This window comes from Enoplosus armatus, chromosome 8, assembly GCF_043641665.1.
Source record: "Enoplosus armatus isolate fEnoArm2 chromosome 8, fEnoArm2.hap1, whole genome shotgun sequence".
Classification (NCBI taxonomy): Eukaryota; Metazoa; Chordata; class Actinopteri; order Centrarchiformes; family Enoplosidae; genus Enoplosus; species Enoplosus armatus.
In genome coordinates this window covers 18,530,765-18,558,187 of record NC_092187.1, presented here as the reverse complement: position 1 = coordinate 18,558,187, position 27,423 = coordinate 18,530,765, and the positions used below count along the sequence as shown (strand labels likewise).

Genomic DNA, 27,423 nt, shown 5'->3' with positions numbered 1-27,423 from the left:
CTGGAACCGGGGTAAACAACTAGCCTGGTTCAATGTTATGAAAATCTGCCTACCAGACAAACTGAGGTAAATTGTTCTTTGTGATATTAGGCTATATAAATAAAATTGACTTGACTACCAGCACCTTTAAACCTCACTGAATAACATGTTTTTCTCGGCCAGTCGCAGTGACACCACGACTCTCAACCAGTGGAGACTCCAGGAAGTTACATCTAACGTTCTGAAATGTTTCCAAAAATGTCGAGCTATTCCTTTAAGTAAACACCAAGAACCTGATGACAGTGTGAATGCACACGTGAAAGGGGATTTTTGTCCTCTCATGTCGTCTCTGGGGAAAACCTGATGTGTCTCTGGTTGTAGGCCTAAATCTAATTTTGTTCTCAGCTGCAACAGAAACAAATACTCATGCAAACACTATGCTATATATAGTCACATGGTCAGAAGTCATCAGAAAATATCTCAACTGTTATCTGTGTCAATAGTACAATTGGTTGTGTTGCACTTGTAGTATCTCAGCTCAGAGGTCAGAGCTTCAGCGACGTGTCATTTTGGTCAAATGATGAAATGGTTAAAAACGACAGTGTCTATGAAAATGTTCAAATGAGGACATTACACAGGAATCCAGCTCATCAGAATTTTCTCTAAATGTTGTCTAAATGTCTCTAATATCTGTTTGTGTTTGTATCCTTCCGACCAACTGTGAGATGCAGCCATGTGAGGATGCATGCAATTATTTTTACATGAAACATATGAATGCCTGTATGTGTGTACACATGTTTATACAACACGTAGCGTGTAGCACATGGGGCCGAGCGCTGCCTTGACAACCCCAAATAGATGACAGATGGCTTCATCAATCTGAAGTATAACAGAGAGTGTCAGCCATTTGGAGAGGAAGTGGAGCGTGGCAAGTTGTGCAGAACATAAATGGAAACAACTGCTCAATTGTCACAGACGGCTCTTTGATGCCATTAATGTATAACGTGAAACTCTCAATGGGGACATCGATTGCACCTGCTGCCTGGTGCAGAGAGAAACAAGGTAAACGGTGTCCCTCTCTGTCTTGCTTCATTGAGATTTCTGTCTTTTGACTCTTACGCCTAACAGGCGTGAACATCATACACTAACACCCAAACACTCACCTACTTGCACTTAATGCTTTACTCCCTCGTGCTCCATTTCTCCCTTTAGTGGTCTTACTGTATCTCTATGAGTGGCTTTCCAAACAATTAGATGTGTTACACATACACTGCTGCCAACCTTCCCCTTTCATTTATCATTTTTGCAGATTTCCCTTTCTTTTCTGTTTGTTATTTGAAACTCACATATTGAATTGTTTGCTGTTTTGGGCTGTTATCACAGTCAATAGAAGAAACACCCTTTAAACATTACCCATTATCTACAGAGGATGGACCAGAAGGGTTGAGTTTAAAGCTCTACCATTTTGGGAAATATGCTTATTGGCTTTCTTGCAGAGACTTATCTGAGCAGATAGATACCACTTTCATGTCTGCGCTTTAACTATAGAGCTAGAGCTGGGAGTTAATTAATTTAGCTTAGCATTAAGACCAGAAGTACCAAAATGTAAACATAAACATGGAGTCTTGTCGTCACTGTGAGGTTGCCGGGCAACCAGCAGAGACTCCAGGAAATCAAGGCCGCCAAAAGAAATATTTACATTACATAACCTCCATATCCCTGTGGCCACCTGTGGTATTGCAACAAAAAAATCCTCCTGCAGCTCAAAAAGCATTTTCCCCATAGTCAACCATTACAAAAGAGACGTCTATAAAACCGTTGTCAAGAAACCTCTAACTGCAAACAGGGTCGGTCTGTCTGTCAACTTTGGTCCAGACTGAAATATCTCAACAATGGGTTGTTAGCTAGCATGGCTTACATCATGTACGGATTAAACATAAACGATGTACATGTTAATTAGTTAGTTTAAGAGGTGCTGGTAGGCATATTTTAGAACTAAGGAGTGAGCCAGGCTAGCTGTTTCATCCGCTTCCAGTCTTTATGCTAAATCAAGCTAACTGACTCCGGCTCTAGCTCCGTTAATGCAGACATGAGAGTGCTATCGACCTTCTCATCCCAATCCCCAAGAGAGCAAATAAGCACATTTTCTAAAATGTCAAACTATTCCTATAATGATAATCTCACACCGTATGCACATTCCTGATGATGGGACTAGTAGAGTTTATAAAGGTTAACATGTCTTGGGCCTTTTGAATCATGTGATCAGCATCACTGCAGAGGATTTCCACTGACCTATGTGTCACCAATGTTTTCCTGACGAAAGGCGACAGGTGGCACACACACTGAAGATGCTGTGACTTTTAAATCATCCCCAAACTATGACTCCTCGTGTGGAGCTAACCTGATGACCTATAGTGCTGGCCAACATGCTGCATGGGTACCTGACGACCGTCTGACCTAGATTTAACATAGACAATGCTGAAAGTTACGTTTTCACCTTACCTAACTCGCCCCAATGACATTTGGTGGGTTTTTTGTGTGTGTGTGTGTGTGTGTGTGTGTGTGTGTGTGTGTGTGTGTGTGTGTGTCAGTGAATGTTTGTAAGCTGTAAGTATCTGTTATACTGCTGTGTGATGTCTGCTTACATGTCTACATGTGTGATGAGCTACAGGAAAGCTCAAGTATAACATGGGTTATTGCAGAAAATAAATAAAAAGTTTATGATACTTATATCGTCACAAATGAACACCACATTTTTGAAGCGTTAATGCGATCACCAGAAGTGAAAAGCTAATGTTCGGCTATAAACACACTACACCACGGTCGGCATTATTTCAGTGTCATCACCACTAAGCTTCCAACTTGTAAGATAATATAGATAGATATAGATATATAGATAGATCGATATAGAGTTTAAACACAACAAGTGTGCGTGTTCGGCATGAAGACGTTTAATGTCCCCGACAACCACTTGTTAACAATCGCCTTTTTTAAGACACGTACAACCTTCAAAGTTCACGAGGAGGATATTTACTGATGTATTTAATTTGTCGTAGAACAAAACATGAAAATCTCTTAAGCTTGTGTTAATCACAGACCTTATTTCAGGCATCTTACCAAAAACCCATTCAAAAAACCCACTGACTTCGAGGCGAGGGAACTGTGTAACCAGTGTATAAATGCTAACTAATTTCCGGGTTTTAGGACTCATTCCTGTAGCACTCTATGGTTTAGCTTAGGAGCTACTGTATGTAATGTGCATAAATTTGCAACAAAATTGTTAACATACAGTGGAAATGTCAGTAGAGAGAGAGACGGACAACGGGTATTAGTCCCAAATTCATTTCAAATAATTTAAAAGACAGGACCCCCCCCCAAAAAAACAAAACCCATCACATCCCCAATGGCTTGCAGCAAAATAATTTACATAATTCAAGTTGTAGATGATGGTTGAGAGCTTTTGCATTATGTAAATCAGGGTATTATTAAAGAACATTACCATAAACACAAGTGCAATCATCAAGTGGAAATGTATTGGAAATGCTTGTCTATTAATTGCTCTTGAAGGTGGCACAGTTCAGTGATGCTGCAAAGGAGAAACTAATTCATTACCATTAATCTAGTGCACAGGTATTTCACATACTGTAGCATATTATGCTAACAGCTGGGTAATTGCAATGGTGGAGGGCGGTCCTCACTCTCAGCATCTACCTGTCAACTGTGAAACAACTAAATGGATTAAATGGAGTGCATAAGAACGTCATACCTACATTTCACATGCTGCAAGTTAAGTTTACCTTCAGTGAGGGAAGATGACTTTTGATTGAATGCATCTGATGGCTGCGGCACTGTATTCAAAAAGGTTTGCATGCAAAATGTCTTGACATTTACATTCTGTCAAATTCCAATTTTGTGTGAAATGAAGACAGAATGACAGAGGCTTGGAAATAAATTATAGAGAAATGCTCTAATGACAACTATGGACAAGACAGGGGATGAGACACAATGAATAAAATTATAGAGCTAGTCTTATTTGATCTACAGCCACAGTGCAAAAGGCGATATTTTATATCAGAAGTGCAATAACTGACAAGAGCTCTTATCGCTGCACAGCTCTCAACCTTCAGTGTGAACAGCGTCACTTCAGTCAGGTGGAGTTTGAGACTCTGGCTGGAAATACAACAGTAGAACCACATCATTATTAAGCAATCATTGTTGCCACTAGACTGTGTGAACCAGCCAGACTAGTGGGTAGGAATCTCTTGAAAGCAAAAGTGCCCTTTTCAAATGTCAAAGCAAAGGTTGTCCTTACACATTGCATGTACCTACAACTGTATCTGACCGAAGAGGGAATGGCATAAATTAGACCAATTTAGCCAAAAAGGGCCCTGTACCCAAGGCCATCTCTACCCATGTTCCATTGAAAACCAGGGGGAAAAAAGTGTCCTTTTTGTTTTTCATGTCTTTCCTGAGAGTATCTGTGTGTTCTATTGACCACAGCTGAGATTTTTCCTTTTGTTTCAACTGTTTTCAATGTCTTACTGTAGCCTCAAGAAAAAAATTGAATGTTTCAGTACCATACATCTGCAATAATGAAAATTACCATCACATTTCCTGAAATGGGGCTCAGTGTGGCAACCTTGTAAATGTTCTCATGAAACTGTACTGCCCTCTAAAGGTGAAAAAAGAAATTACAACCTAAACAGACCTATGAAATCACAACACATTCAATAGGATGCAATGATAATTTTGATGCTGGGTACTTCTCTGAAACTACAGATTTCTAAAGCTAAGATCTTGGTGTTACTGGTACTTTGCAGGTAAAGTACTACAAAATGTCAGAAAGTCTGCATTTACAACATTACAACATAGAAAGTTCACAGCAGATCTGACTTTGTACAAAATGACATATAGAAATGTATTCACTGTATTTTATTATTGTAATAAAGCGTATATTATAAGAACTCTGCTTAGTTGTATTTCATTTACATATTTACTTTATTATTATTATATTAATTACCTTGACTTTATATTATTGATATTTGTGCATTCATAATTTCTTTACAGGGGAGACTGGGTGGCTCGTGTATCTTGCAGCATAGTGAATGTAAGGATTAGCCTAATAAATGTACATTTTGACAGAGACTAAGACATTGAAACTCAAAACCACCTGTTTTACACGTCCATTGTCATCCAAATCTTCTGGGGAGATTATGAAGATGGTTGGTCACCAAAAATATAATTCCTGATTTTCAAAATGGTAGCGCAAAATTGGGTTTTTTCATGCAAAGAACTGGAATATCTATGTAACAATGTTGTGATTATAGCTCAATTATCTATATATAAATGTAGATATTTAAAGGTTACTCCAACATTTTCATGTTTTGAAATTTAATTGAGACTGTATTTTGAATCTCTAAGAAAACATGTAAAAATGTAACTATCTCTACTCAATGTTTTTTTTCCTTATTTTAATATTTTGTTCATACGCTGTATTATTTAATCTATTTTGTTTTAGCTATTTGATTATTCACTTTCTTATATTTATTTTATTTTTTGTATATATTTCATTGGATGATTTTTTTAAAATGCAGCAGAATCAGATTACTACATTTCCCATGATCCCTCTCTTCGCCCGGCGACACTTCCGCCTTCTCTTTCGTTGTAGGACGAATATACAAGGATGAGTCAAGCTTTGACAAAGTCAGACAACTTCTTATCCATCATTTAAGTTCAGCTCTCTCGTAGCTATTTTCCTTTATTTTTTTTTGCTGGTTGACCAAACAGAGACGCTAATTTGGGGAAATACTTACGAACAAATGTCCACGTTTCGGTGACGTCATTGTCTGAACCCTGTCCCACTGGTCCTCTCCTTTGCTTAAGACTTTTCCCGCGCTACTCTCGGTGTAAAACAACACACCGAACTGTCAGCCTGCATTGGTAGCAAGCAAGCATCTCATTGACAATTTAACATAGTTTTATAACGGTACCGGGGCTGTAATCTGTCCGGTAATGCCGTCCTCAGATTATGACTCGGCCTGTCTGCCGGATTTATTACCGCTGTACTACCGACGACTGTTCCCCTTCTCCCAGTATTATCGCTGGCTGAACTATGGAGGAGGTGAGTAACCTGATTAGACAGGCCAGGCAAGCTAGCCAGAATTAATGTTAGCAAGCTAAATGACTGGAGTCTTGTTTGGTCTGTCAACGCATTATCAAGAGTCTTCCCTTCAAATGCCCGAGTCAGAGAGCCATCAACACTATAGGAGACTAATCTGATATTGCTCTACATCCTCAGTGCAGAAGAACTACTTTCAGAATCGAGAGTTCTCCTTCACACTCAGAGATGACATCTACGTCCGCTACCAGTCGTTCAGCACACAGAACGACCTGGAGAAGGAAATGCAGAAGATGAACCCTTACAAGATTGACATTGGAGCGATATACAGTCACAGGGTGAGACTGCAGGCGTCTACTTATGCCTTCACATGGTTTTTGTGTATCCAGTATGGATAAAGTTTTGTCTGTTTGTCACCCACAGCCCAATCAGCACAACACAGTGAAGTCAGGAACCTTCCAGGCCCTGGAGAAGGAGCTGGTGTTTGATATAGATATGACAGATTATGATGATGTCAGAAGCTGTTGCAGGTAAATTGATTATGTGGTTCATTTTGTTGATGTCCTGTTGTACCCTGTGGAATTATATCAAACCATGTTAATGATTTAAAGCACATCCTGACTGAGATAACACAAACTCCAACTTTAGTGCTGCAGACATTTGCTCCAAGTGCTGGACCCTGATGACCATCGCCATTCGCATCCTGGATAGAGCTCTCCGAGGTTTGTTTGTCATTGATTTTTGTGTCAGGCATCTGCTCGTGTTATCTTTGTTTTTATTGCAGCAAAATTAATGTGAAACACGTTTTTGATTTGTGTGATATTCCAGAGGACTTTGGTTTCCAGCACCTGCTGTGGGTTTATTCTGGCAGAAGAGGAGTGCATTGCTGGGTGTGTGACGAAGCTGCCAGGAAGCTCTCAGTAGCAGCACGCTCTGCAGTTGCAGAATACCTCAGCCTGGTTAAGGTGACAGTATTTTAGCTTTTATTAGATGATTAGGACCGATTTGTTTATTAGAAGCAGGGTCCTGTGTATCAGTGTGTTTCTCTCAGGTAATCCAGACTAGTTCTCAGATATATTGATATCGGCATGTATGGCGGCCGATAAGTATGTTAAGTTCTCCACCAGAGAGTACTGATAAGTTTAAACTCTAAATTCTTTAATAACCAAATGTCAGGGATCCTGATATAAATTGTTTATGTTATGCGTTTAATAGCATATCATTATCAAATCATAACTGTCAAATACATATATATTGGCCTTTAAGAAATTCAGTATTATTTATTATTATTATTATTAGTCAACTTTATTGATCTGTTATATTTAACAGGTATTATTGGGCATGAGTACAGTGTTTAGTATGGCAGGAAGTGAGTCACTGAAGTAGAGCTGCAACGATTAGTCAATTAATTGGCAACCCTAATCCAATTCCCTGGTCTCAAATGTGAGTATTTGATGCTTTTTGTTGTCATATATGATAATAAACTGGACATTTTGCGGTTTTGGATATTTGGTAGAATAATACAAGTTGTATGAACACCACATCGGGCTGTGAGAAATTAAAACAGGCATTTTTCACTATTTTGTGACTATTTTTATAAAGCTATTAATCAAGAAAATAATCGGCAGATTAATCAATAACAAAAACAATGGTTAGTTGCAGCCAAACACAAGAATATTCATAAATGTTCTTTCCTTCCAACTAGATATGTTTTCAGAAGGAATCAACAATATTTTAGTCGATAACTGGCTATAACTTCAACTCATTTTGACTCCTTTGGGTAACTTGTATGTAGAAAACCAACAAGTTAATTACTTTAATGTGACGTATTCACGGTTGTTTTCTAGGGAGGTGAAGAGACGGTGAAGAAGGTTGTGCTGACAGATCCAATTCATCCTTTTATCAGGTAAGAATCAGATCATTTTATTAGTGAAGGTCAGTTTGAAGCTGTAACTGTGTTTGTTCTGTTTTTATGTTTGTGTCTGATGGACTGTTACTGAGGTTGTTGTCTCTGAAGGATGTTGCGGCTTCAGCACTTTAAGAGTCTGTACCTGTAATCAACAGAGAGTCTTTGGCGGTGGTGGAGCGATACTTTCCCCGCTATGCTCTACAAGACCAGGACATACTGGGCCGCAAGGAATCTGTTGACAAAGTGCTGGGACTTGTGCCTGAAGATATCCTTTTCATAATATACTATGTGTTTGTCTCATGAATGCATGCAGTAGAGCTGATAGCTAATGGGAAAAAATGTGTATTTTATTTGTCTCAGATGGGATTCAACATTATAAAGAGTCGGTCTAGACCTGCTCTATTTTGTAAAGTGTCATGAGATGACTTTTGTTGTGATTTGGCGCTATATAAATAAAACTGAATTGAATTCAAATATGAGAATATAATGTCTTTTTCTGTTTGGTTAAAAAATATGTTTTCACCATGCTGAAACCTTTGCGAACTTGACCTTAACTCAGAGCTTACATGTAAGAAAAGAACTGCAGCAGGACTTCCAGAACGAGAAGAAACCTGAAAACCGCTGGAAATTTATCAAAGACCAAGCCAACAGGAAACAGGTTTGTAATTCTGCTCACATTACATGTGACATTGTTTAACCTTTTAATTAATATTTAAACGTTACAGCAAGAGGGCTTATAAACACACATGATATGATCTTTCTTCCTCCAGAGCACTGCCAAAAAGGGCCAATACTTTGAGAGAGAAATCATGCTGCAGTATTGTTACCCACGGCTCGATGTGAACGTCAGTAAAGGGGTGAACCATTTGCTGAAAAGCCCCTTCAGTGTCCATCCCAAAACAGGTGAGCATACACCTGATGAGATTAAAACAAGATGGCGAGGTGAATACAGAGTCTCACTGTGACTTCTCTCTGTTGAACTCTTGCCAGGGCGCATTTCTGTTCCCATGGACCTCAAAGAATTAGATATGTTTGATCCTTTTGCTGTGCCCACAATCAGGTAAGCGATAATTGATTGTCTCTGTTGTGTACAGTGTTCGATAGTCAGAGCTGAGGTTATAACTTTTAACTTTTTTTTATTTTTAGTCAGATCTGTGAGGAGCTGGATCGACCCAGGACAGGCGAAGAGGAAGAGAAGTCAGAGGAGATGAAGGAGAAGGAAAGCGAGAAGGACGCAGCAGAGAGACGAAAGATCAGAGGTGAAATACTGAAATCTGAATTTCAGGCTTTATTATATCACAGACAATGGCTTTACCCTTCATTTGTCTCAAAATTATAAGGTAATTAACTAGCTCAAAATTAGGTATATGTAGTACACCAACCAAGACATGCTGAGCCTCTATTTATTTTTCTTTGATATGAAGATACATTTCAACATGTGGCAGGTAGTGAGCAGATGTTACTCTTCCCCAGGAATCACTGGATTCTTTTTTCTGTTTTATTATAATTATTATCATTAATAGCACAATGATTATTTTTTTACATAATGAGATACCCTAACCACCAATGAGAACACATGGAGTTTTAGTTTACGCTTAATTATCTGTTTACTTTTCTTCAGATTACAAAAAAACCAGCCTGGCGAAGTACGTGAAATACTTCGACCAGTTTCTGGATGGAATGGCTCGTGCATGGAAAGGAGAACTTCTCAGAAAAAGTGGTACGTTTCATTCTTCGTAGATGAATATGAGGGTGACTTTTAAAAAGTTTGTTCTTTCATGTAATCGTTTTTTCTTTTATCCTTTTTTGTTCTTTATAGATCTTCAGAAAGATTTCTGAACTGGATCAATAATCAGAAGGTGATACAGTCCTGTTGTGGTGGATTGTTGCTGTTTTTCTGATGAACAGTCATTTCATCCAAATCTGTTTTTGTTATATTCTTATGAGACTCAGTAATAATAAATAAATCACTTTCTACTGTTGGGTTTTCATAGTACATTTTATGTACAATTTTATGTTTTTTTTCTGCTTGTTGCCTACATTTGTTTTTGTACAGTAATTTGTGAGAATAAATTTGGTATTCGACTCTTCTTGTATCTTGTAATCTTGTAATCTTGTATTCTTACTTTTAATAAGAACAGAAGAAGATTTAGTTTTTACTTTAGTTTTCTGGAATAGCAAGCAGTAAGGTGTGAAGGGTTACATGTTATCACTTAAAAGACAATAATGTATTTTTGTAATATTTATAATTATTCTATAATTAAATAAAGTAATTCTTTTTCAATTAGAAATGTTATGCCAGTACTTGAGTTGTCTTATTTGACCAGGTTTTTGGAAATTAACCTACTTTTTTCGCATAAATATCATGTAGCTGTTGAACTTGAATATTTCCATTTTATGCTACTTTATACTTCTAGTCAACTATATTTAAGTATTTTGTTGTTTGGAAAATGTTTTTACAGCTATAGTTACTTTGCAGATTTAGGTTTTACATATGAAACATAGAATCAGCTTTTAAAATATTACGCATTGTTCTAGACTAAACTACCAAAAAGTATATAAAGCAGTTCAAATGAGCTCTATCTCAACCAACTACAGCAGTAAAATGCTACTCACACACAATGCATCAGTAATAATAATATCATATCATATATAACACTCACAGGGGCCATTTTTCTGTGTAAGGAGTACTTGAATGAGTACATTTTGCATTCTGTACATTGTGAATGTTGGAGTTTGACTTGCTATGGTGTATTTTTACATTGTTTTATTGCTGCTTTTACTCAAGTAAAAGAATGAAGGAAGTACATCCTCTGTTGGGCTTTCTTGATGAGGGAGCTGATGTTCAGCTCCCACCGGAGGTCCTGGCTGATGATGGAGCCCAGGAAACGGAAGGACTCCACAGTGTCCACTGGAGAGTCACACAGGGTGATGGGGGCGGGTGGGGCTGTGCTCTTCCTGAAGTCTACAACCATCTCCACTGTCTTTGAAGTGTTAAGCTCCAGGTTGTTGTTGTTGCACCAGGTCACCAGATGGTCAATCTCCCACCTGTAGGCAGACTCATCCTCTCCAGAGATGAGTCCGATGAGGGTGGTGTCGTCCGCGAACTTCAGGAGCTTGACGGACTGGTGACTGGAGTTGCAGCTGTTGGTGTACAGGGAGAAGAGTAGAGGAGAAAGAACACAGCCTTGAGGGGAGCCGGTGCTGATCGTCCGCGAGTCTGAGACGTGTTTCCCCAGCTTCACGTGCTGCTTCCTGTCAGACAGGAAATCTGTGATCCACCTGCAGGTGGGGTCAGGCACGTTCAGCTGGGAGAGCTTGTCCTGAAGAAGAGCCGGGACGATCGTGTTGAAGGCAGAGCTGAAGTCCATATTCCATCACACATTCCATCACATCGCTGAAGTCCATATTCCATCACAAGTAAAAGTCTTGCATTCAAAATGTTACTTGAGCAAAAGTACAGAAGTATTTGCTAATTGTGCAAAAAAAGGGCCCCTGTGAGTGACATTTTATGATATATTATTGGACTATTATTACAGATGGATTAATGTGTAAGTAGTATTTTACTGTGGTACTTCTGTTGAGGTAATGCTAACTACTTTGTATACTGCTGGGTGGTTTAATCTATAACAATTCATCATATCTAATAAGATGATCAAATACGTTGTATTTAAAGTCTTTATCTTCAAAGTAACTAGTAATTACAGCTGTCAGAGACCTCTGAAATGTATTGGAGAAGTAATAATAAAAAACTAACCATCTATGGCCATTAATTTGTTGAGTAGAGGTTCAATATTGGGTGATTATTTGGTTCAGGGAGTTCACTCAGCTGGTTGGACACTGAGTTGATGTAACAGGTGGCGGTATTTTGACTGACATTTGTAAAAAAAAAAAAAAATATTACTATAAAGTAGCATGAGATGAAAATACGCAAGTACAAATACTCACAATTGTGCTTAAGTATTGTACTTTAGTAAAATGCAGTTTTTTTCAAGTAACGTGACAGTATTTTGACTGAAATTCATCTTCGTAAGTATAAAGTAACATGAAATTAAAATAATTATATTTTATCATTATTTAATGTTTATTTGTATAGGGACAAGTATGTATCATAAATCAATGCCATATCAATGCTATATAGCCTAAGCTAATTTGCAATATCCGTCCCTTGATGGCCTTTAAAATACATAACAACAAACACACAAGAGACAGTACAAAACACAAACTCAGCAACAGGTAAGTACATATGTACTGTATGTGGATGTGAATGTAAGTTATATGGTCAAAAGAATCATTGATTGTGCCTTTAAATAACCCGGAAGAAGAAACAACTGCTCTAAACCGGATATTACCGTGAAACCGAGGTCAGAAGTTCTCTCTTACAGCCATCTTGGATATAACGTCCCGAGTTGGTGAGTGTCTCCGCTGATAATCCAATATCATCCAGCCGTTTTTCTCATATTCCCCTCTGTATCAACGGTTTTATGTGTTAAAGTAAAGTGGGGTCATCAGGGCGGTGTAGTTCTTTTTCCTCTTACGTCCTTCTGTTTAGTGATAAATGTGCCGTTGTACCTCCGATTACCTGCTCAAAATGGGGGAACATCATGACTACCAGTTTCTTAGCAGCCTGTCAGGGCCGCAGTGAACAGTGTGGCAAGTTATACGAGGTTTATTTTGTGTGACAACTAGCTGTCCAGTTTAATCACTTCATGTAGAGGAGAGACTAATTGTCCACGTAGTTACCTGCCATTAGCTTTTCCCTATTGAGACTGACAGAACAAGTTAGCCAACCGAAGCTAACGTTAGCTGATTGCCACTTCAATGGAGAGTACAGACCGAGCTCACAAGTTAAAGCATGGGCTCCGTCACCTGTTCAACCAGTTAACGTATTACAACTACCAGTCAGTGTCTGAATTGGCTAACTAGCCCGTGCTAACGTTATAGACCCACGAAGTTATCTCTTAATTACTTGTCTAGATTGGTATCTCACCATTAGGAGTTATTAAGCTTGAGCTAATAAGTTGTCATGCCTTCAATTTCCTCACCAGCAACCATGCCTGGTGAAGCCACAGAAACGGTCCCAGTCACCGAGCAGGAGATGCAGCAGCCTCAAGTGGAGACTGGTTCGTATATTTTAGCTTTTCGTAAACATGCATGTAGTAGCAGCGGGGTCCTGGAACTCAAGTGAACAACAAATGGCCGTCTGTGGGAGGTGATTTGTTGGTTAGAGGAAAAATATGGCATGATTTGATGATTATTTGGTCCAGGGTGTTGACTCAGCTGGCTGGACACTGAGTTGGTGTAACAGGTGATGGACTGTCACCAGCCATGTGTTGGGACATTTGTAACAGCGGTCTGCTCGCTGGGAGATTTGCAGTGGTGATATTTCTTGACTTGGCCTGAAAAGAGTAATCCAGGACTCCTCTTTTTATTTACACAAACTCACAATGGTGTTTGGTGACTTGCACTGACAACTGGATTTAGCACACAATGCATGGTGTTGAGTGTGGTTTTCCCTGTGCACAATTAATGCCTTGAAAACCCACTTTGTGAAGATTCAAAGTAGCTTTATTAGCAGTAGCACAGATCATTGTGTTGCACAGTTATTTCCTTTTTACCTATTAATTTAAACACCTTTGTTCTAGGGTAATAAATGTGTTTAACACTTGTAAGTAAATTCCTAAAGTTCTGTTATGCTGGCACCAAAATAGTTTAATAGTGGACATATTTTGAAATATATCAGTTATTTTATTGTACATGGTTCACTTAGGACCAGACATTGGTTAATAAAGTGAAGAATGTGTTTGTCTGGTGTCCATGTTAGTCAAAGAATGTTATCATGGATGTGCTTGAGTTACTGTATTATATCAGGGAGGGTGATGTAGGAAAAAATCTAATGACTAACAGTAAATCATAACTATTTTCAGTATAAATTTCCAATCACATATCACAAATCTTTTTTTATAAAGTCTTGTGCATCACTTTTCACCAGTATGCACCTCCAGTGGAGGTGGTTAGGGGTGGGGCAGGGACTTCTATACCAACTGATCAGTTGTAGTCAGCACAAGAGAAACAGCTAACAGGTCGGTAGTAGCAATCCCTCTGCAACCAAATATAAAATACCAAGATGATCCAGTGACATCTGTTGCACTGTACATGTACTGTTAGAAGCTGTCAACAAACTGAAGTGCATTTGTTTCCCAACTTTATGTGTGTGTATGTACCACACGGAAGAGACTATCAAATGAAGCCACCAGTAGTCCATAACTTTGAACTCGTTCCGCTCTGTAGTACTTTAAAAACATACAATACAAGGATAACGCGCAATCCCTTTTTAAGCCTCGTTTATATCAGTTGGGCTTGTGAACCCAGAGGGAGTGTCGCTGGATTAGTTTAAAATAGGGTTGGGCGAATGGATGAATACATCGTCTAATGGCTGAGTCCACTGCTGGGTTTTTTTGGGAACTTTCTGTCATTTTATTTTGCTGATTTAATGGTCAGCCTCCTCGAGAATTCAACTCTGCAAATAATTAACCTGTAAAGCGCAGTTCAGAGCGTGCCATATTATGTATGTTCTTGTTGCATTGATTTCGGTCTTTCGCGAAACAGGGCAGTGACTAAATGACAAATAACCCGTCTTATGTGGATTCTGTCCGATCGATAGGTGCTGAAAAATAACGTCAATTTATAACTATCCGAGAACTAGACCCAAAAAATTCTGTGCCGTTGATCCTGATAATTTAATAGTATAGTTATGTTATCTTCAAGGTGATTTTATTTTGTTTAATTGAAGATGAGTTAGCTGAACTTCACTGATGACTGACTGGTACTTACAGTAAAATTGCAGTTTGTGAGTAGTGAAATACAACAATTTAATTGTGTTTTTATTTGTACAGTCTGAGTAGAGGTTCATTGTCCATGTGAGAATGCTTGTCAAGCAGCCCATGGGTAAAATACACTGGACATTGGTAAGATAACGTGCTAGCAGTGGCAGCTGTGTGCACTTATATTGGGCTTAACATCACATTATGTTGTATGTATTGTGCAAAGACAAACTTCAAGGCAACAAAAGAAGGAAGGACATCACATTTCACCAAATGTGTTTCCTTAAGTAAATAAACTTATGGTTCATTTTTTTTTGGAATTAAAGGTCTTCAGGCACTTACCTGTATCTAACACTTAACCACTGCATGGAGTTTGGGACACGGGACTCTTTTTTTTTTTTTTTTTTTGTGTTGTTGAATGCACTCCACAACCCCCCTCTTTATGTTGGCAAACCAAGAGCCAGTTCCACGTCGCTGAACCTTTCACAGATTCATTGTTTCTGTTCACGTGTGGAACACTTTCTTTTTCACTTCACAGTATATTCATGAAGCTCTTAAAATTTGTTCCAAGTGAATTGCTTCCCAAACAACTACTGTGATTGCCCTCCCCCTGTTGATTTTCCTTTATCAGCTGCAGGAGTATTGAATCCTGCTGAGATGGCTGTTCCTTCAGTGAGCAAAGCAATCCCTCTGGAGAATCCGCCAGAAACCTCTGTTCCTGCTCAAGAGACAGGCTCCCCAGAAGATGCTAGCATTCAGACTACTGATGATCAGCCAAATGGTGTAGTTGCAACTCAAGAAGTTGTAGCTGAAGAAATTGGGTTGGTTGCAACACCCGTCTCTCAACAAGAGGCGACTGCTGACCCAGCAGGGGCTTCAGCTGATTTGCCAGTTCCTGAAGAGTCTGTGCCTTCTGCTGAGACTCCCATTGCTTCCTCAGAAGAGCCACAAGCTGATGAAGCAGCTCCAGCTAAAGAAGCACAAAATCAGGAGTTAGTTGTTGCTGCTGAAGAATCCGCCAGCCAAGAGGTTGAGCAGATTGCTGTTGAGGCAAAGGCCTCTGGAGACGAGCTTGAAGCAGTGGAAGACAAAACTCCAGATGATTCAAAACAGTCTGCTCCTGAAGACGTCTGTGTGAACAGTGAAGATGGGAAGGCAGCCGATTTCCCAAAGACACTGTTAGAAGACCAGAGGAATCTGTGCCTGGATGCAGCTCAAGATGAAGTATTGCCTGGTGAAGTGAATGTCGACGTGGCTACCCACAATGAAAGTCCTGACAAGGAAGAACCTGTTACGCTTCTCTCAAAGGCCATTCAGTCAAAGGGGACCTCCAAATGTGAAGGCCCACCTCTTTCCACTCGCCACCTGTCAGGTTGGTTTATCCTCCGTGAAAAGAAGGCGCTTCCCCCTCCTCTTTTTGCCCGATCTTTTGATCATAATGGCGCATTTATGATCGAGTTGGGCATATTTTTTGTGGCAACATGAGTGGTACAAGTTCAAATTAACAAAGGTTTAATGTTTTTCTCACAATACACAATATAGTCCCAGTGATATTTTGCAGTGTGAGAATGTTGGCTAAATGGCTTAAGGCCATTCTGCTGCCTCTGTTTGTGTTGTTCGGGGTTGACTTGTTTTTTTTTTTAATTTTATTTCTCTCTAACACATGGCCAGGAACTGCTTTGTTTGACCTAAAGTTAATTTTTATCCATTCTAATATATTTAGATTTAGACCTATTTCAGAGGAAATAGGTGGAAATGGTTACTAAATTGACTTATTTGGCCAGGTGTCGTCAGTTCTATCATGAAACACCAGTTTAGTGGTGCAGTAGCAGGTGCATTTATGTGCAAGTGTAATATTTCATCATGATGGGGAAGATATGCATTGCAAATTTGATTATCCTTTTTGTCCGAAGTGCATCTTGACTAAATATAGAATGCGGTTTTCTGTGTGGAAGTAAGTAGTATGTACTGTGCATTTTGAGTGGGAATTTGCATCAAACTCAAACAAAAGTTAGGCAGGTGTGTCCGTTCCCTAACCCTAAGCAAGGAGATTGCGTCTTGGTTTGTGATCATTTAACCCGCATGAGTAAGACTTCCCCTTTCCCATCCAAAATTTTAAAGAATGTTTTTCTATTCAGCTACACCTCCTGCCCCAGCTCAGGCAGCTTCTGGCCCTGCAAAGTCCAAAGGCAAAGATGCCAAGAGTGTGCAGGGTTCCTCTGCCCCAAAGGCTGTCCCTGGCAGAAGAAAACGCTCCTCTATGTCTGCCTCTTCCTCTTCTCCCACCTCACCAAAATCTACTACCTCCTCTGCCCACCTGTCACCCGTGCCATCTCCCCTAGCTTCTTCACCTGGCAGCTCTTCTGCTAATCAGGCTAACCGCTTCACCCCAAAAGTTGTCAAAGCTGGCAAGCAAGGAAAAGCTAAGAAAGGAGAGGCATTTGTGCCTGTTCCAGCCCCTGTGGAGTGCAAGGTCACAGCAGCAAATGAAAAACCAGTAGAGGCTAACCCCAATCAAACTGTAGTTGAAGCTAAACCTGCCCCAGTTGAGCCAAACAAACCCTCACCAGCTGCTGCAAAGCCTGTTGCAGCCCCAGCTGCTTTTAAAGTTACCTCAAAGCCTGCTGTGGCAGCTCCAGTTTCATTTTCAGATACTGTTGCTTCTAGCCCTCCCAAATCAGTTGAAGTTAAGACAGCTGCACCAAAGGCTGCTCCAGTTACTGCAGCTGCTGATGATGATCTCCCTCCACTTATCCCACCTGAGAAGCCAATTAAAATGCCAGTATCTGTACCCCCTGTTGTGAAAGAGGATGCTGTTGCCCCTGTAGAGGTTACTAAGGCAGCATCCAAACTTAAGACAGATATTGAGCCTAAGGCTGTGCCTGTTAAAGCTGCTAAAACAGCTCCAGTTGAACCGGCTAAACCAGCAGCCCCAGCCAAAGTTGAGGCTGTTGCGGCGGCACCCCCAAGCAAACCTGCTCCTGTTGAGGCACCTAAACCAGTTGCCAAGGGGAAACCTGCTCCCGTTGAGGCTGCTAAGCCAGCTGCCGAGGCCAAACCTGCTCCCGTTGAGCCTGCTAAGCCAGCTGCCGAGGCCAAACCTGCTCCCGTTGAGGCTGCTAAGCCAGCTGCCGAGGCCAAACCTGCTCCCGTTGAGGCTGCCAAAGCCAAACCTGCTCCCGTTGAGGCTGCTAAGCCAGCTGCCGAGGCCAAACCTGCTCCAGTTGAGGCTGCTAAGGCCAAACCTGCTCCCGTAGAGGCTGCTAAGCCGGCTGCTAAGGCCAAACCTGCTCCCGTAGAGGCTGCTAAGCCAGCTGCCGAGGCCAAACCTGCTCCCGTAGAGGCTGCTAAGCCAGCTGCCAAGGCCAAACCTGCTCCCGTTGAGGCTGCTAAGCCAGCTGCCGAGGCCAAACCTGCTCCCGTTGAGGCTGCTAAGCCAGCTGCCGAGGCCAAACCTGCTCCCGTAGAGGCTGCTAAGCCAGCTGCCAAGGCCAAACCTTCTCCCGTAGAGGCTGCTAAGCCAGCTGCCGAGGCCAAACCTGCTCCCGTAGAGGCTGCTAAGCCAGCTGCCAAGGCCAAACCTGCTCCCGTAGAGGCTGCGAAGCCAGCTGCCGAGGCCAAACCTGCTCCCGTAGAGGCTGCTAAGCCAGCTGCCGAGGCCAAACCTGCTCCTATTGAAGTTGTTAAACAAGTTGAAGAAACTAAAGCTGCTGCTCCTCAGATTACAAAGTCAGATGCAGAGGTCAAGCCAGCTGCTGAACCTAAACCAGCTGCCGCTGAGGTTACCAAACCGGCCCCTGTAAAGGTTGCTGAACCAGTTACTAAGGCGAAATCCATTTCCGAGATTAAGGTGGCACCTGCTGAGGTTGCCAAGCCTTCTAAACCAGCTGTTGAGCCTTCATCTGCTTCCTTAAAACCCACTCCAGTTGAGCCTGCTGTTCCTGCCCCTGCCCCAGCTCCCCGTAAACTCACATTTGCTGAGGCAGTTGCAACGCCTGCCCCTGTTAAACCTGAGGTTGAGGTAATCAGTAAAAGTCCTTCTGAACCCGTGTCATCACCCAAACCTGCCCCCACACCTGCTAAGCCCACCACCCCAGCCAAGGTGGAGCCTGTGATCAAGAACGACAAGGGTATTTTCTTCTTTCTCTCCTTTTGTGCCATCTGTTTTTCCAACTGTCACTGTGTTCTGGGAACTTCTCAGATGCTTAGATATGTCATTCTCGTAAAAAAGCCATGGTTGTGAAGTATACATTAGCTTTGCTTTAAATTTTAAGTTGTCCTTGCTCAAAGATGCTACCTAGTTGTTGATATGGATGCTTTTGTCAGTTCTGCTGTTGAATGTTGTCAGCCATGTTGTGCAGTTTCATTTGTGTGATCATTGTCTAATGGTCAGTTTTGATTTAGCGAGTCAGGTGTCAGGGTGGTAAATGTGGTATGGGATTTGAAGGAATTGTTTTCAACATACTCCGAGTACACAGTTTAGATTTGAAGTTAAATAGTTCTTTTGCAACACCAAGTTAATGGTTATTAGTTCTTAACCAACACATTTACTTGAAATGTTCAACGTTAGGTGGGTGTTTCATCTCAGGTAACGACAAAGATACTGTATTTTGGATGACTATTAACCTGTTTTCATTCCCCAGGATTTATGCAGCATATTTTCACAATAACTTGTAAGTTTACATGTATGTAATAGGTGGCATGTTGTGACTGACTTTTGGTTTCTGTTGGTGGTGTCTGTAGGATCTGGCACTGAGTCGGACAGCGATGACTCGGTCCCCGAGCTGGAGGAACAGGACTCTGCACAGACACAGACACAACAGGCTCAGGTGAGAGTTCAGTCTGGGCATGAATGTTGTGTCCACAGTTGACTTGAACCTAAGATTAATACAGCATCTGCTTATGTAAAACATTTTGAGCAGATGTTTGTTATTTTACTCTTCTGTGATGATTAAAACAGTGACTTTCGTTCTTCTGAGTCCACTGAAGCCAGCCTTTCTGTCCTGAGAAGAGAAAGTGTTTACACAATGACTACCATTACAATTTTTCAGCTCATAATCAAACACACCTAATTCCTCTGTCTACATTTACTTGTTGACATAAAATGTGCATGATTCTGTCTCTTACAGCTTGCAGCAGCTGCCGAAATAGACGAGGAACCTGTCAGCAAAGCCAAACAGAGCCGCAGTGAAAAGAAGGCACGAAAGGTAATATCTGACAGTTTCATGAATGTAACTGCCACTTTTCTGCTTACCTGCCAAAATTGGCCACAATTGTAAACTATGACTTATTTCTTGCAGGCGATGTCAAAGCTTGGTCTCAGGCAGGTAACAGGAGTCACAAGGGTCACCATTCGCAAGTCAAAGAACATCCTGTTTGTCATTACCAAACCAGACGTCTACAAGAGCCCCGCATCAGACACATACATCGTCTTCGGTGAAGCCAAGGTATGTAGCCAGCAATGATATTACTGCCTTAATCTTTGTCCCCAAGTCCAGTCTTAGCTTTTTATTGTTAAGGCAGCAGAATACTAATTAAAAGATTCAGGTAATGATACCATGAGGATAGTCAAAATGGTACAAAATGTTCCCAGCTGAAATCTTTCTGCCAAATTAACATTGACTGATTTCTCATTTTAGTCTCATTTTTAATTTGTCTCTCTGTGCCCTAGATTGAAGATCTTTCCCAGCAAGCCCAGCTGGCTGCCGCAGAAAAATTCAAGGTACAGGGAGAAGCTGTATCAAACATCCAGGAAAACACACAGACGCCAACAGTACAGGAGGAGAGCGAAGAAGAAGAGGTAAGATGCTAATTTTTTTTTTTGCGAAGTGAAGATGGGACACATAAATATGCACACTTTGTTTTATCATATGAGATACAAAAATCCCCTATATTATTTTTATAGGTTGATGAGACCGGAGTTGAGGTCAAGGACATTGAACTCGTCATGTCACAAGCCAACGTGTCGCGGGCGAAGGCTGTACGCGCCCTGAAAAACAACAACAACGACATTGTCAATGCTATTATGGTAAGACGACTTCTAATGTAAAATGATTTGGAGTGTTTATTCAACAGGCCATTTCAAATGGTTTGCTTAGATTTCTGTAGATAAATGCATGGAGAACTCTTCAGTGATGAATAATACAGTGACTTTCGTTCTTCTGAGTATACTGAAGCCAACATTTCTGTCCTGAGAAGAGAGAAATTCTTTAAATTGTGTGGGAAACGTCTTAACACATTTGCTAACGAACCTTTTTTGTTCCCTTTGCAGGAGTTGACAATGTAATGGGACCCTGGCAAGGAAGGGTTGAAGAAAGGTTGCTGATTTAATCTAAGCTCGTTTATACAATTTATACCCAAGATGGAAATAAAGTTGTGGCTTGATAAAATGACAATTTGATGTGTTTGTACTTTATTGGGAAATGGAGGGTGACTTTTTGTTGAGGTTTGGTTGCAGGACTGATTGTTAGTCAAGACGGGTGTAGGGCAGGTATCCCTAGACAGGGGACTATGCCCCAACCCTGCACACTACTACTACTACTACTACTACTACTATTACTACTACTACTACTACAAGTATGAATTTCTAATACATAAATCTGAAGGGCCTTGATTATATGAAAAAGTATGAAAGAATAAAAGTTATGCTATATACTTTGCATTTTTTGGACTGTTCTCCAATCTTTTTTTTTTGTGATATACTGGATAATTTGACCATTTGAGTATTTATATGAAACCATGTGAGATTTGAGGGGAGATCTTTGATGGAGCTGCTATAAGTCATAGACATCTGAAATGTGACAAGGGGCCCCAACTAGACACAAGCCAAAAAAGTTTTATGTTGGGAATGAGAACCACTGGTTTATTTCTCAATGTGTTGTATTTTTTACATAAAATCTTAAAGTAACTAAAGCTGTCAGATAAATGTGAAGGCTCAATTCCCTCACTAAGAGAGTTGAAAATGACAATTGGCATGGACAGCCATTATGATGCTGAACTGCATTGTAAGCAGACTGTGGCTTAAAATAACTCCCATTTTTGTATTTCAATCTTGAGTCACTTAAGACAGATTGAAACAAATATCCACAGTTGATACAGCAGGGCCCAAGATCACTTTTGGTCTTTTTAGTATGTGCTGTGTGATGCAACTTGATAGCATCTGTATGAATTTGATGTGTAAGATCAGCAAGACACAGCCACACAGGTAATTTAGGCTTGTGTTGTTGAACTTGTTATAACAACCGGTATATGGAGTTCAGTGACCTCATGAAGCTCCCAACATTGCATCATTCAACTTCTACCCAATCAGAAAAACTGAACACACCTGCGTGGGTGTGCAGGGAGCTGGGACTGCTTCATGACACACCATGACTGGTTATTCTGCAGCTATTTTATAAATATTTGCTTCATGATATTTTTTGGAACAGTTTTCACTATCTTTTATTTATTTATTTTTTACAGGCCAAATGATTAATTGAGAAAAAATAATATCTGAATGTAGAGATTAATCGATAATGAAAGTAAACGTTTATTTTCATGGTTATAGTTTAGTGGCATTCTTTTTTGCAATTAATTGAGCGATGTTTACCTTTTTCTTTGTAACGCCCTTGGTAACTGCACCTATATTGACAAGTACAAAAATAGAATATTGTGGAACAACCTCTTTATTAGTATTATTAGCGATTACGCGTACACTATCAACCAGTTTCATCTGTAAAGTGGATGAGGTGACTTGAGGTGATCATACTGGGTGGTAAGGAGACTGGCAAATCACATTACATTTTGTCCATAGCAGATTATACATTGCCTCCCTCACATCACCCGCAGCTGTGACTGCCGCTGAAAGCTCTAGAAACGTCTAGTACGCTGCAACTGCGTCAGTACTGACATTCTCATCCTGTGATACGTAAGAATATCCGGAGTATAGTCCACAGGCTAGAGGCGTTTGCATTGGTTGTTTGTGAGCAGCATTCCTTCTTTTTGCCGGCATTACCATTCTTTTCACCAGACTGTTTTATCTGCGAAAAAGAAGCTCACTTCACACCCAGACATGTAAGTTGTGGAGCGATAACACGAGGGTACAACGAAGGCAACATGCGATAGTACAACCTGCTTAGCTGGCTAGCTAACGTTAGCCGTGTGACAACATGCTTTTTCAAAGGCGGGAGGTTGGCCTTGCCTCAGTGAACTGTAAGCTAACAATAACTCGCTACATAGCTGAAACGTTATAGACTGGCTAAAAGAACACAATGTACCAGTGAAGTTATTACATTAGACCCGGTGTCACAGCATAGCTGAAAACACGGCTACTTTTGCCTATGAGATGAGTCAGGTGCACCGCATGGCTTAACTAACGTAGTGGCTAGCGTCAGCGATGTTAGCTCGGCTAGCAGAGTATTCATTGAACGACTCCGTCTAGAAGGCTAACATTATCTTAGCGTCAGATCTTAACCAAAAGTCGTGATTTCAGCATTATACAGAAAACCAGGGACCTGTATGTTAATGTAAAGCCATACTCATCAATAGGTAGTGGCTTGATTGCAAAGTTTAAAACGTCGAGCTAGTTATTTGTATTTAACGCTAGCTTCCATACACTGCCTCGCTTGGTCCACGATCATTTGTAAGAGGATTTGGATAATCAGTTCAATGCCAAGAGTAGTATAACTTTGTATCATTAAATATGCAGATAAAGAAATCGCTACCACTCTGGTAGCTTACGTAAAAAAGATATTTGTCAATGAACTGTGCTCAGTGAGTCGTTATGGATTAGTTATAACCACTGACCTCTCTCATTGATGTGGTTAACGGTAAATTTGTAACAAGGGGGGAACAATCACAAATTATTTATACAGTTCCATTATCTTATTTCCAGTAGGGTAAAATAAGATAATGGATTCTTCCATGTTTTTTTCTCTCTTTCTTCTGTCTCTTGTAACTAACTTACACTTGTCAAGATAGACTGATCTCCTTATACTAGTGGGTGAAACTAATTGAATTGAGCATCACTAATTGTTTCATGGTGATCTTAGTCTCACCCAGGACATAATAATAATAAAATGTGAATTAAGCATGATTTATAACTTTTGCAGCTACGAGGTAAAAATATTACAATAATATTCAAAATTTGTATTGAAACCTGAGCTGAACCCATCCAAAACACCTTGTGCTGATCTAATTAGACTTTTCACGTTTTAGTATGCAGAGATGTTTCACTTTTGTTGCCTCTTGATACAGGAGCGCACTGTGTAACTGGATGCTGTGAGGCAACCTGATACACAGGCTGTTGTGCCTGAAGACTTGCCTACCTGTCGCCAGCACTAGTGACCTGTATTATGTATTTTTTATATGAGTTGTGGGTCTGATGAGATGTACTGTTACACGACAAATAGGGAAGTTTTGGAATTGTCATTGTTTTTAACCAACCTAACATTTTGTTTAAAAGTTACTTAAGTACTTTGAATGGGCATGGTGAATTACAACTGGCTACTCACTTTGTCTAGAAAACTATTCAAGTTCTGTAACAGACTGTCTGTCCTCTGTTTCTTCACAGGCATCCAGCAACTGCCAAGTGGTACGACAGGAGGGACGCTGTTTTTATAGAGTTCTGTGTAGCAGACAGCAAAGATGTTAAAATCAATTTTGATAAAACAAAGTGTGGTTTCAGGTACGTTTTGTATTTTAATCATGAATTTCTTGTTAAATGTAATGTTCGTTCTGCTCTTGCTGTGTATTTTTGGCGAGTAACCTATGTTTGTTTGTTGTTTTAGTCTTCCCAGAAATGTGTTAAGTGTCATTTCTTTATTTCCACAGTTGTCTTGGAGGAACTGACAACGTCAAACATGAGAATGAAATAGACCTTTTTGAAGCCATCGATGAAAATGTAATATTTTGATTAATCAGAAATACTTTGTTAATATTGCGTTAGAACATTTAGACTATATTGCAAATGGAAATTGACCACATATCTTCGCAGGAATCCAAACACAAACGCACAGATCGCTCAGTGTTGTGCTATTTACGAAAAGCACAGCCAGGGAAGGCATGGCCGAGGCTAACAAAAGAGAAGGCTAAGGTCAGTTTAAACAAACAAACAAACAAACAAACAGTAATTTAATGAGATTGTTTTAAATGCATCAAATCAATATAATGAGAGATGTGGATTTTGCGTTTTCACAGCTGAGTTGGCTCAGTGTTGACTTCAACAACTGGAAAGACTGGGAGGATGACTCTGATGAGGAGATGGCCAACTTCGATCAATTCTCAGATGTAAGCTCGATGCGTTGATTAGTATGGGTGAAGTCTTCTTGAAGTTTTTTCCCGAATTGTTGCATCAGCTTTTAATACCATCAGTCAAAGTCAAGCCCTTTTGAACAACCCACACATGGCATTTGACCGAGGCCCACAACGTAATTTTAAAGAATGAGGGTGGAAGACAGAATTATGGAATATAATAATGTCTGTTTTTCCCTTTCCCTCTAGGAATTTCCCAGTCATTTAATCTGATGATAGAGTTTTGATATTTATGTGTATTTTTCAATATAACAACGGAATATTGCGCACTTGGTCCTAATCTGTATACAAGCGAGTTATAGATTTTCAGTAATAAAAAGGAAAGGGAAAAATAAGAGTTGTCTTGGTGGTTTAGGGTTTGAGACACCGAGGACATCTAGTATATAACAGTCATTGTACTTATTAAGTGCTGTAGGAAATTCAGCTCTACAGTTCTGTAAAGAGGCCAGCTTCTCAAACGCACCAACCTGCCTTGTCATTCCACCTGTAATTGAATCATTGTTGCCACCACTGTCCTACTTTGAGTGCTCAGATGTGTCTTTTTTGAAGTAACTGCATTTGTTTTTAATAACGAGCACTTTAAGAAGAGTAAATGATGTGGCTTTGGTTTAATATTACAGATGATGAACAACATGGGAGGAGAGGATGACCTACCTGATCTAGACGGTGCAGATGATGTAAGAATCTCTTTCACTTCATTTCTAACCTTTAGCTTATATTCGCTAAAAAAAATGGATGATAGAGCACATGTTAATCAGAGTCAGTAAGGCTGTCATCTGATTATAGTGAACTCTTGTTGAATCATCAACTGTATCTCCCTTTTCATCTTTTTAGGATGACTCTGCAGATAGCGATGATGAGAGTAAGTATTTATGACCACCACAACAACAATTACAACTGTATATAATGGCCTCCATTTTTGATCTTAGGTTTGTTGTGATGTTAGGTTTTAATGTTATTTCTGTTTCACTTAACTTTTCAGAAATGCCAGATTTGGAATAGAAGACTGTAAGACTCTGGGAAGAAAATGGAAGAACAGAGGGCAAGAGGAATCATAACAAATGTATATCTTGAAATTGAAGGCAGTGACAAACAACTGTACATATGAGTCAGTAGCCATATTTAAATCCATAGCCTCAGCTCCAAACTCTTGACCGATCAGTCCACTGAAGGTTGATATGCATGGTATTGTACAGAGCAGCTATCTCCACTTCCATTTGCTGTACTGCACCTTTTTGGGTATCTTGTTTTACTGTTAAATATTACAAGTAAGCACACATTATTTGTTGGAAAAGCTGTATCGTTGTCCTCAACTGAGCAATACGTGTTAAGAGATTTACAATTTGTTTTCAAAAGAATTGTGGTTTGAAATGATTAGGCCCCACGCATTCCCAATGTTGTGGTTTTTAAGTTAGTCGACCAGTGTGGTTTATCTCATGATTTAAGAAGACACTAGCTATGTACATCAAAAGAATTAGATGCATTTACTGATTGGGTTATTCTAAAGCCTTCCATGTGCCGTGAATTAGATATCCAGGAAGCCAGTCTTTGTTTCTGTGGCTTAACCTTCCAGCTTACATGTTTCCCCTCACTTCTTGTTTAATGTTTGTAAAATTGGAATATTCTGAAATCATTGCAGAAGTATTTGCATCTTCCCAGTTGTCACCCACTTTGGTAATCTCAATGAAATCCACGTATTTAGTATGATATTAACAGTTCTTCTCTCCATACCCACCTAACATGCACACACATGTTAGACTGCAGAAGCAAGGTGAAATGTTTTGCAACTGATCCAATGAGGCTTGAAGGTTGGTTGGGCCTCAGCATTATGTGGTTTGTTGCTATCCTCCTGGTTCTTTCCGTTTGTTCATCTAGAATGATCCTCCCCAGTTGGTGAGGGAGTGTCGGAACGTTAGGCGCCGTGTAATGACCAAATTATATTTGCACTGTCAATAAAATGTAAGGGGAGACAATGTTGAATTACAGTGGAAATTCTTTTTTTATTGTCTACATCTTTCTAATAAACTGTTCAAGAATCATTTTAAATGCCTTTTTTCTTAAATGACATTTGACTTGTGTATTATTTATTTTCCCCTGAATACAAAGTGTGCCTCTTTCTTTTCAAAAGGAGGGTCATGGTCAGCGGGTTTAACCCACAAATATCACTGGAGAATTTGGACCGACCACATGATTATTTGTGGAGTTGTGGGAGCCAGTTGGGCTTCTAACCTGTTTACAGATGTAACTTGTGTACTGAAATATATTTTGGATAAAGTATTTAAAGTATTGCAAAGACAACTACA

General features: G+C 40.0%; 3 protein-coding genes and 2 non-coding genes across 5 annotated transcripts; all 5 read left to right on the top strand.

The window, feature by feature from the left end:
* Positions 1 to 5,982: 5,982 nt before the first annotated feature.
* Positions 5,983 to 9,983, top strand: prim1 (DNA primase subunit 1). Its single transcript, XM_070910893.1, has 13 exons — positions 5,983 to 6,100; positions 6,278 to 6,435; positions 6,521 to 6,627; positions 6,746 to 6,819; positions 6,926 to 7,062; positions 7,945 to 8,003; positions 8,162 to 8,271; positions 8,573 to 8,664; positions 8,777 to 8,909; positions 8,997 to 9,066; positions 9,153 to 9,265; positions 9,628 to 9,726; positions 9,826 to 9,983. Exons 1-13 carry the CDS (start codon positions 5,992 to 5,994, stop codon positions 9,843 to 9,845), a joined length of 1,281 nt encoding a protein of 426 aa, XP_070766994.1. The 5' UTR covers positions 5,983 to 5,991; the 3' UTR covers positions 9,846 to 9,983.
* Positions 9,984 to 12,372: 2,389 nt separating this feature from the next.
* naca (nascent polypeptide associated complex subunit alpha) lies at positions 12,373 to 21,225 on the top strand. The gene is made up of 8 exons (XM_070909985.1): positions 12,373 to 12,418; positions 13,055 to 13,129; positions 19,574 to 19,659; positions 19,960 to 20,037; positions 20,131 to 20,277; positions 20,502 to 20,630; positions 20,736 to 20,858; positions 21,102 to 21,225. The coding sequence occupies exons 2-8, from the start codon at positions 13,060 to 13,062 to the stop codon at positions 21,114 to 21,116; spliced, it is 648 nt and encodes a 215-aa protein (XP_070766086.1). The 5' UTR covers positions 12,373 to 12,418; positions 13,055 to 13,059; the 3' UTR covers positions 21,117 to 21,225.
* LOC139289595 (small nucleolar RNA SNORD59) lies at positions 19,769 to 19,842 on the top strand. Its single transcript, XR_011597464.1, has one exon. It is a non-coding gene; the product is annotated as a small nucleolar RNA SNORD59 (small nucleolar RNA).
* LOC139289602 (small nucleolar RNA SNORD59) lies at positions 20,956 to 21,029 on the top strand. The gene has a single exon (XR_011597471.1). It is a non-coding gene; the product is annotated as a small nucleolar RNA SNORD59 (small nucleolar RNA).
* Positions 21,226 to 22,754: 1,529 nt separating the features above from the next.
* On the top strand, positions 22,755 to 27,160 carry ptges3b (prostaglandin E synthase 3b (cytosolic)). The gene is made up of 8 exons (XM_070909984.1): positions 22,755 to 22,882; positions 24,381 to 24,494; positions 24,641 to 24,710; positions 24,804 to 24,902; positions 25,007 to 25,096; positions 25,741 to 25,797; positions 25,955 to 25,982; positions 26,103 to 27,160. Coding segments are annotated over exons 1-8 (480 nt in total). The 5' UTR covers positions 22,755 to 22,880; the 3' UTR covers positions 26,123 to 27,160.
* The last annotated feature ends 263 nt before the right edge of the window (positions 27,161 to 27,423 follow it).

Bases quoted from the DNA above. Each gene is read 5' to 3' on its own strand.
- ptges3b (XM_070909984.1), top strand. The intron at 25,798-25,954 runs GTAAGAATCTCT...TCATCTTTTTAG, and splicing joins ATCTAGACGGTGCAGATGAT to GATGACTCTGCAGATAGCGA. The intron at 25,983-26,102 runs GTAAGTATTTAT...TTAACTTTTCAG, and splicing joins TGCAGATAGCGATGATGAGA to AAATGCCAGATTTGGAATAG.
- naca (XM_070909985.1), top strand. From the start codon at position 13,060: ATGCCTGGTGAAGCCACAGAAACGGTCCCAGTCACCGAGCAGGAGATG. The intron at 19,660-19,959 runs GTGAGAGTTCAG...TGTCTCTTACAG, and splicing joins CACAGACACAACAGGCTCAG to CTTGCAGCAGCTGCCGAAAT. The intron at 20,038-20,130 runs GTAATATCTGAC...TATTTCTTGCAG, and splicing joins GTGAAAAGAAGGCACGAAAG to GCGATGTCAAAGCTTGGTCT.
- prim1 (XM_070910893.1), top strand. From the start codon at position 5,992: ATGCCGTCCTCAGATTATGACTCGGCCTGTCTGCCGGATTTATTACCG. The intron at 6,101-6,277 runs GTGAGTAACCTG...CTACATCCTCAG, and splicing joins CTGGCTGAACTATGGAGGAG to TGCAGAAGAACTACTTTCAG. The intron at 6,628-6,745 runs GTAAATTGATTA...CTCCAACTTTAG, and splicing joins GATGTCAGAAGCTGTTGCAG to TGCTGCAGACATTTGCTCCA.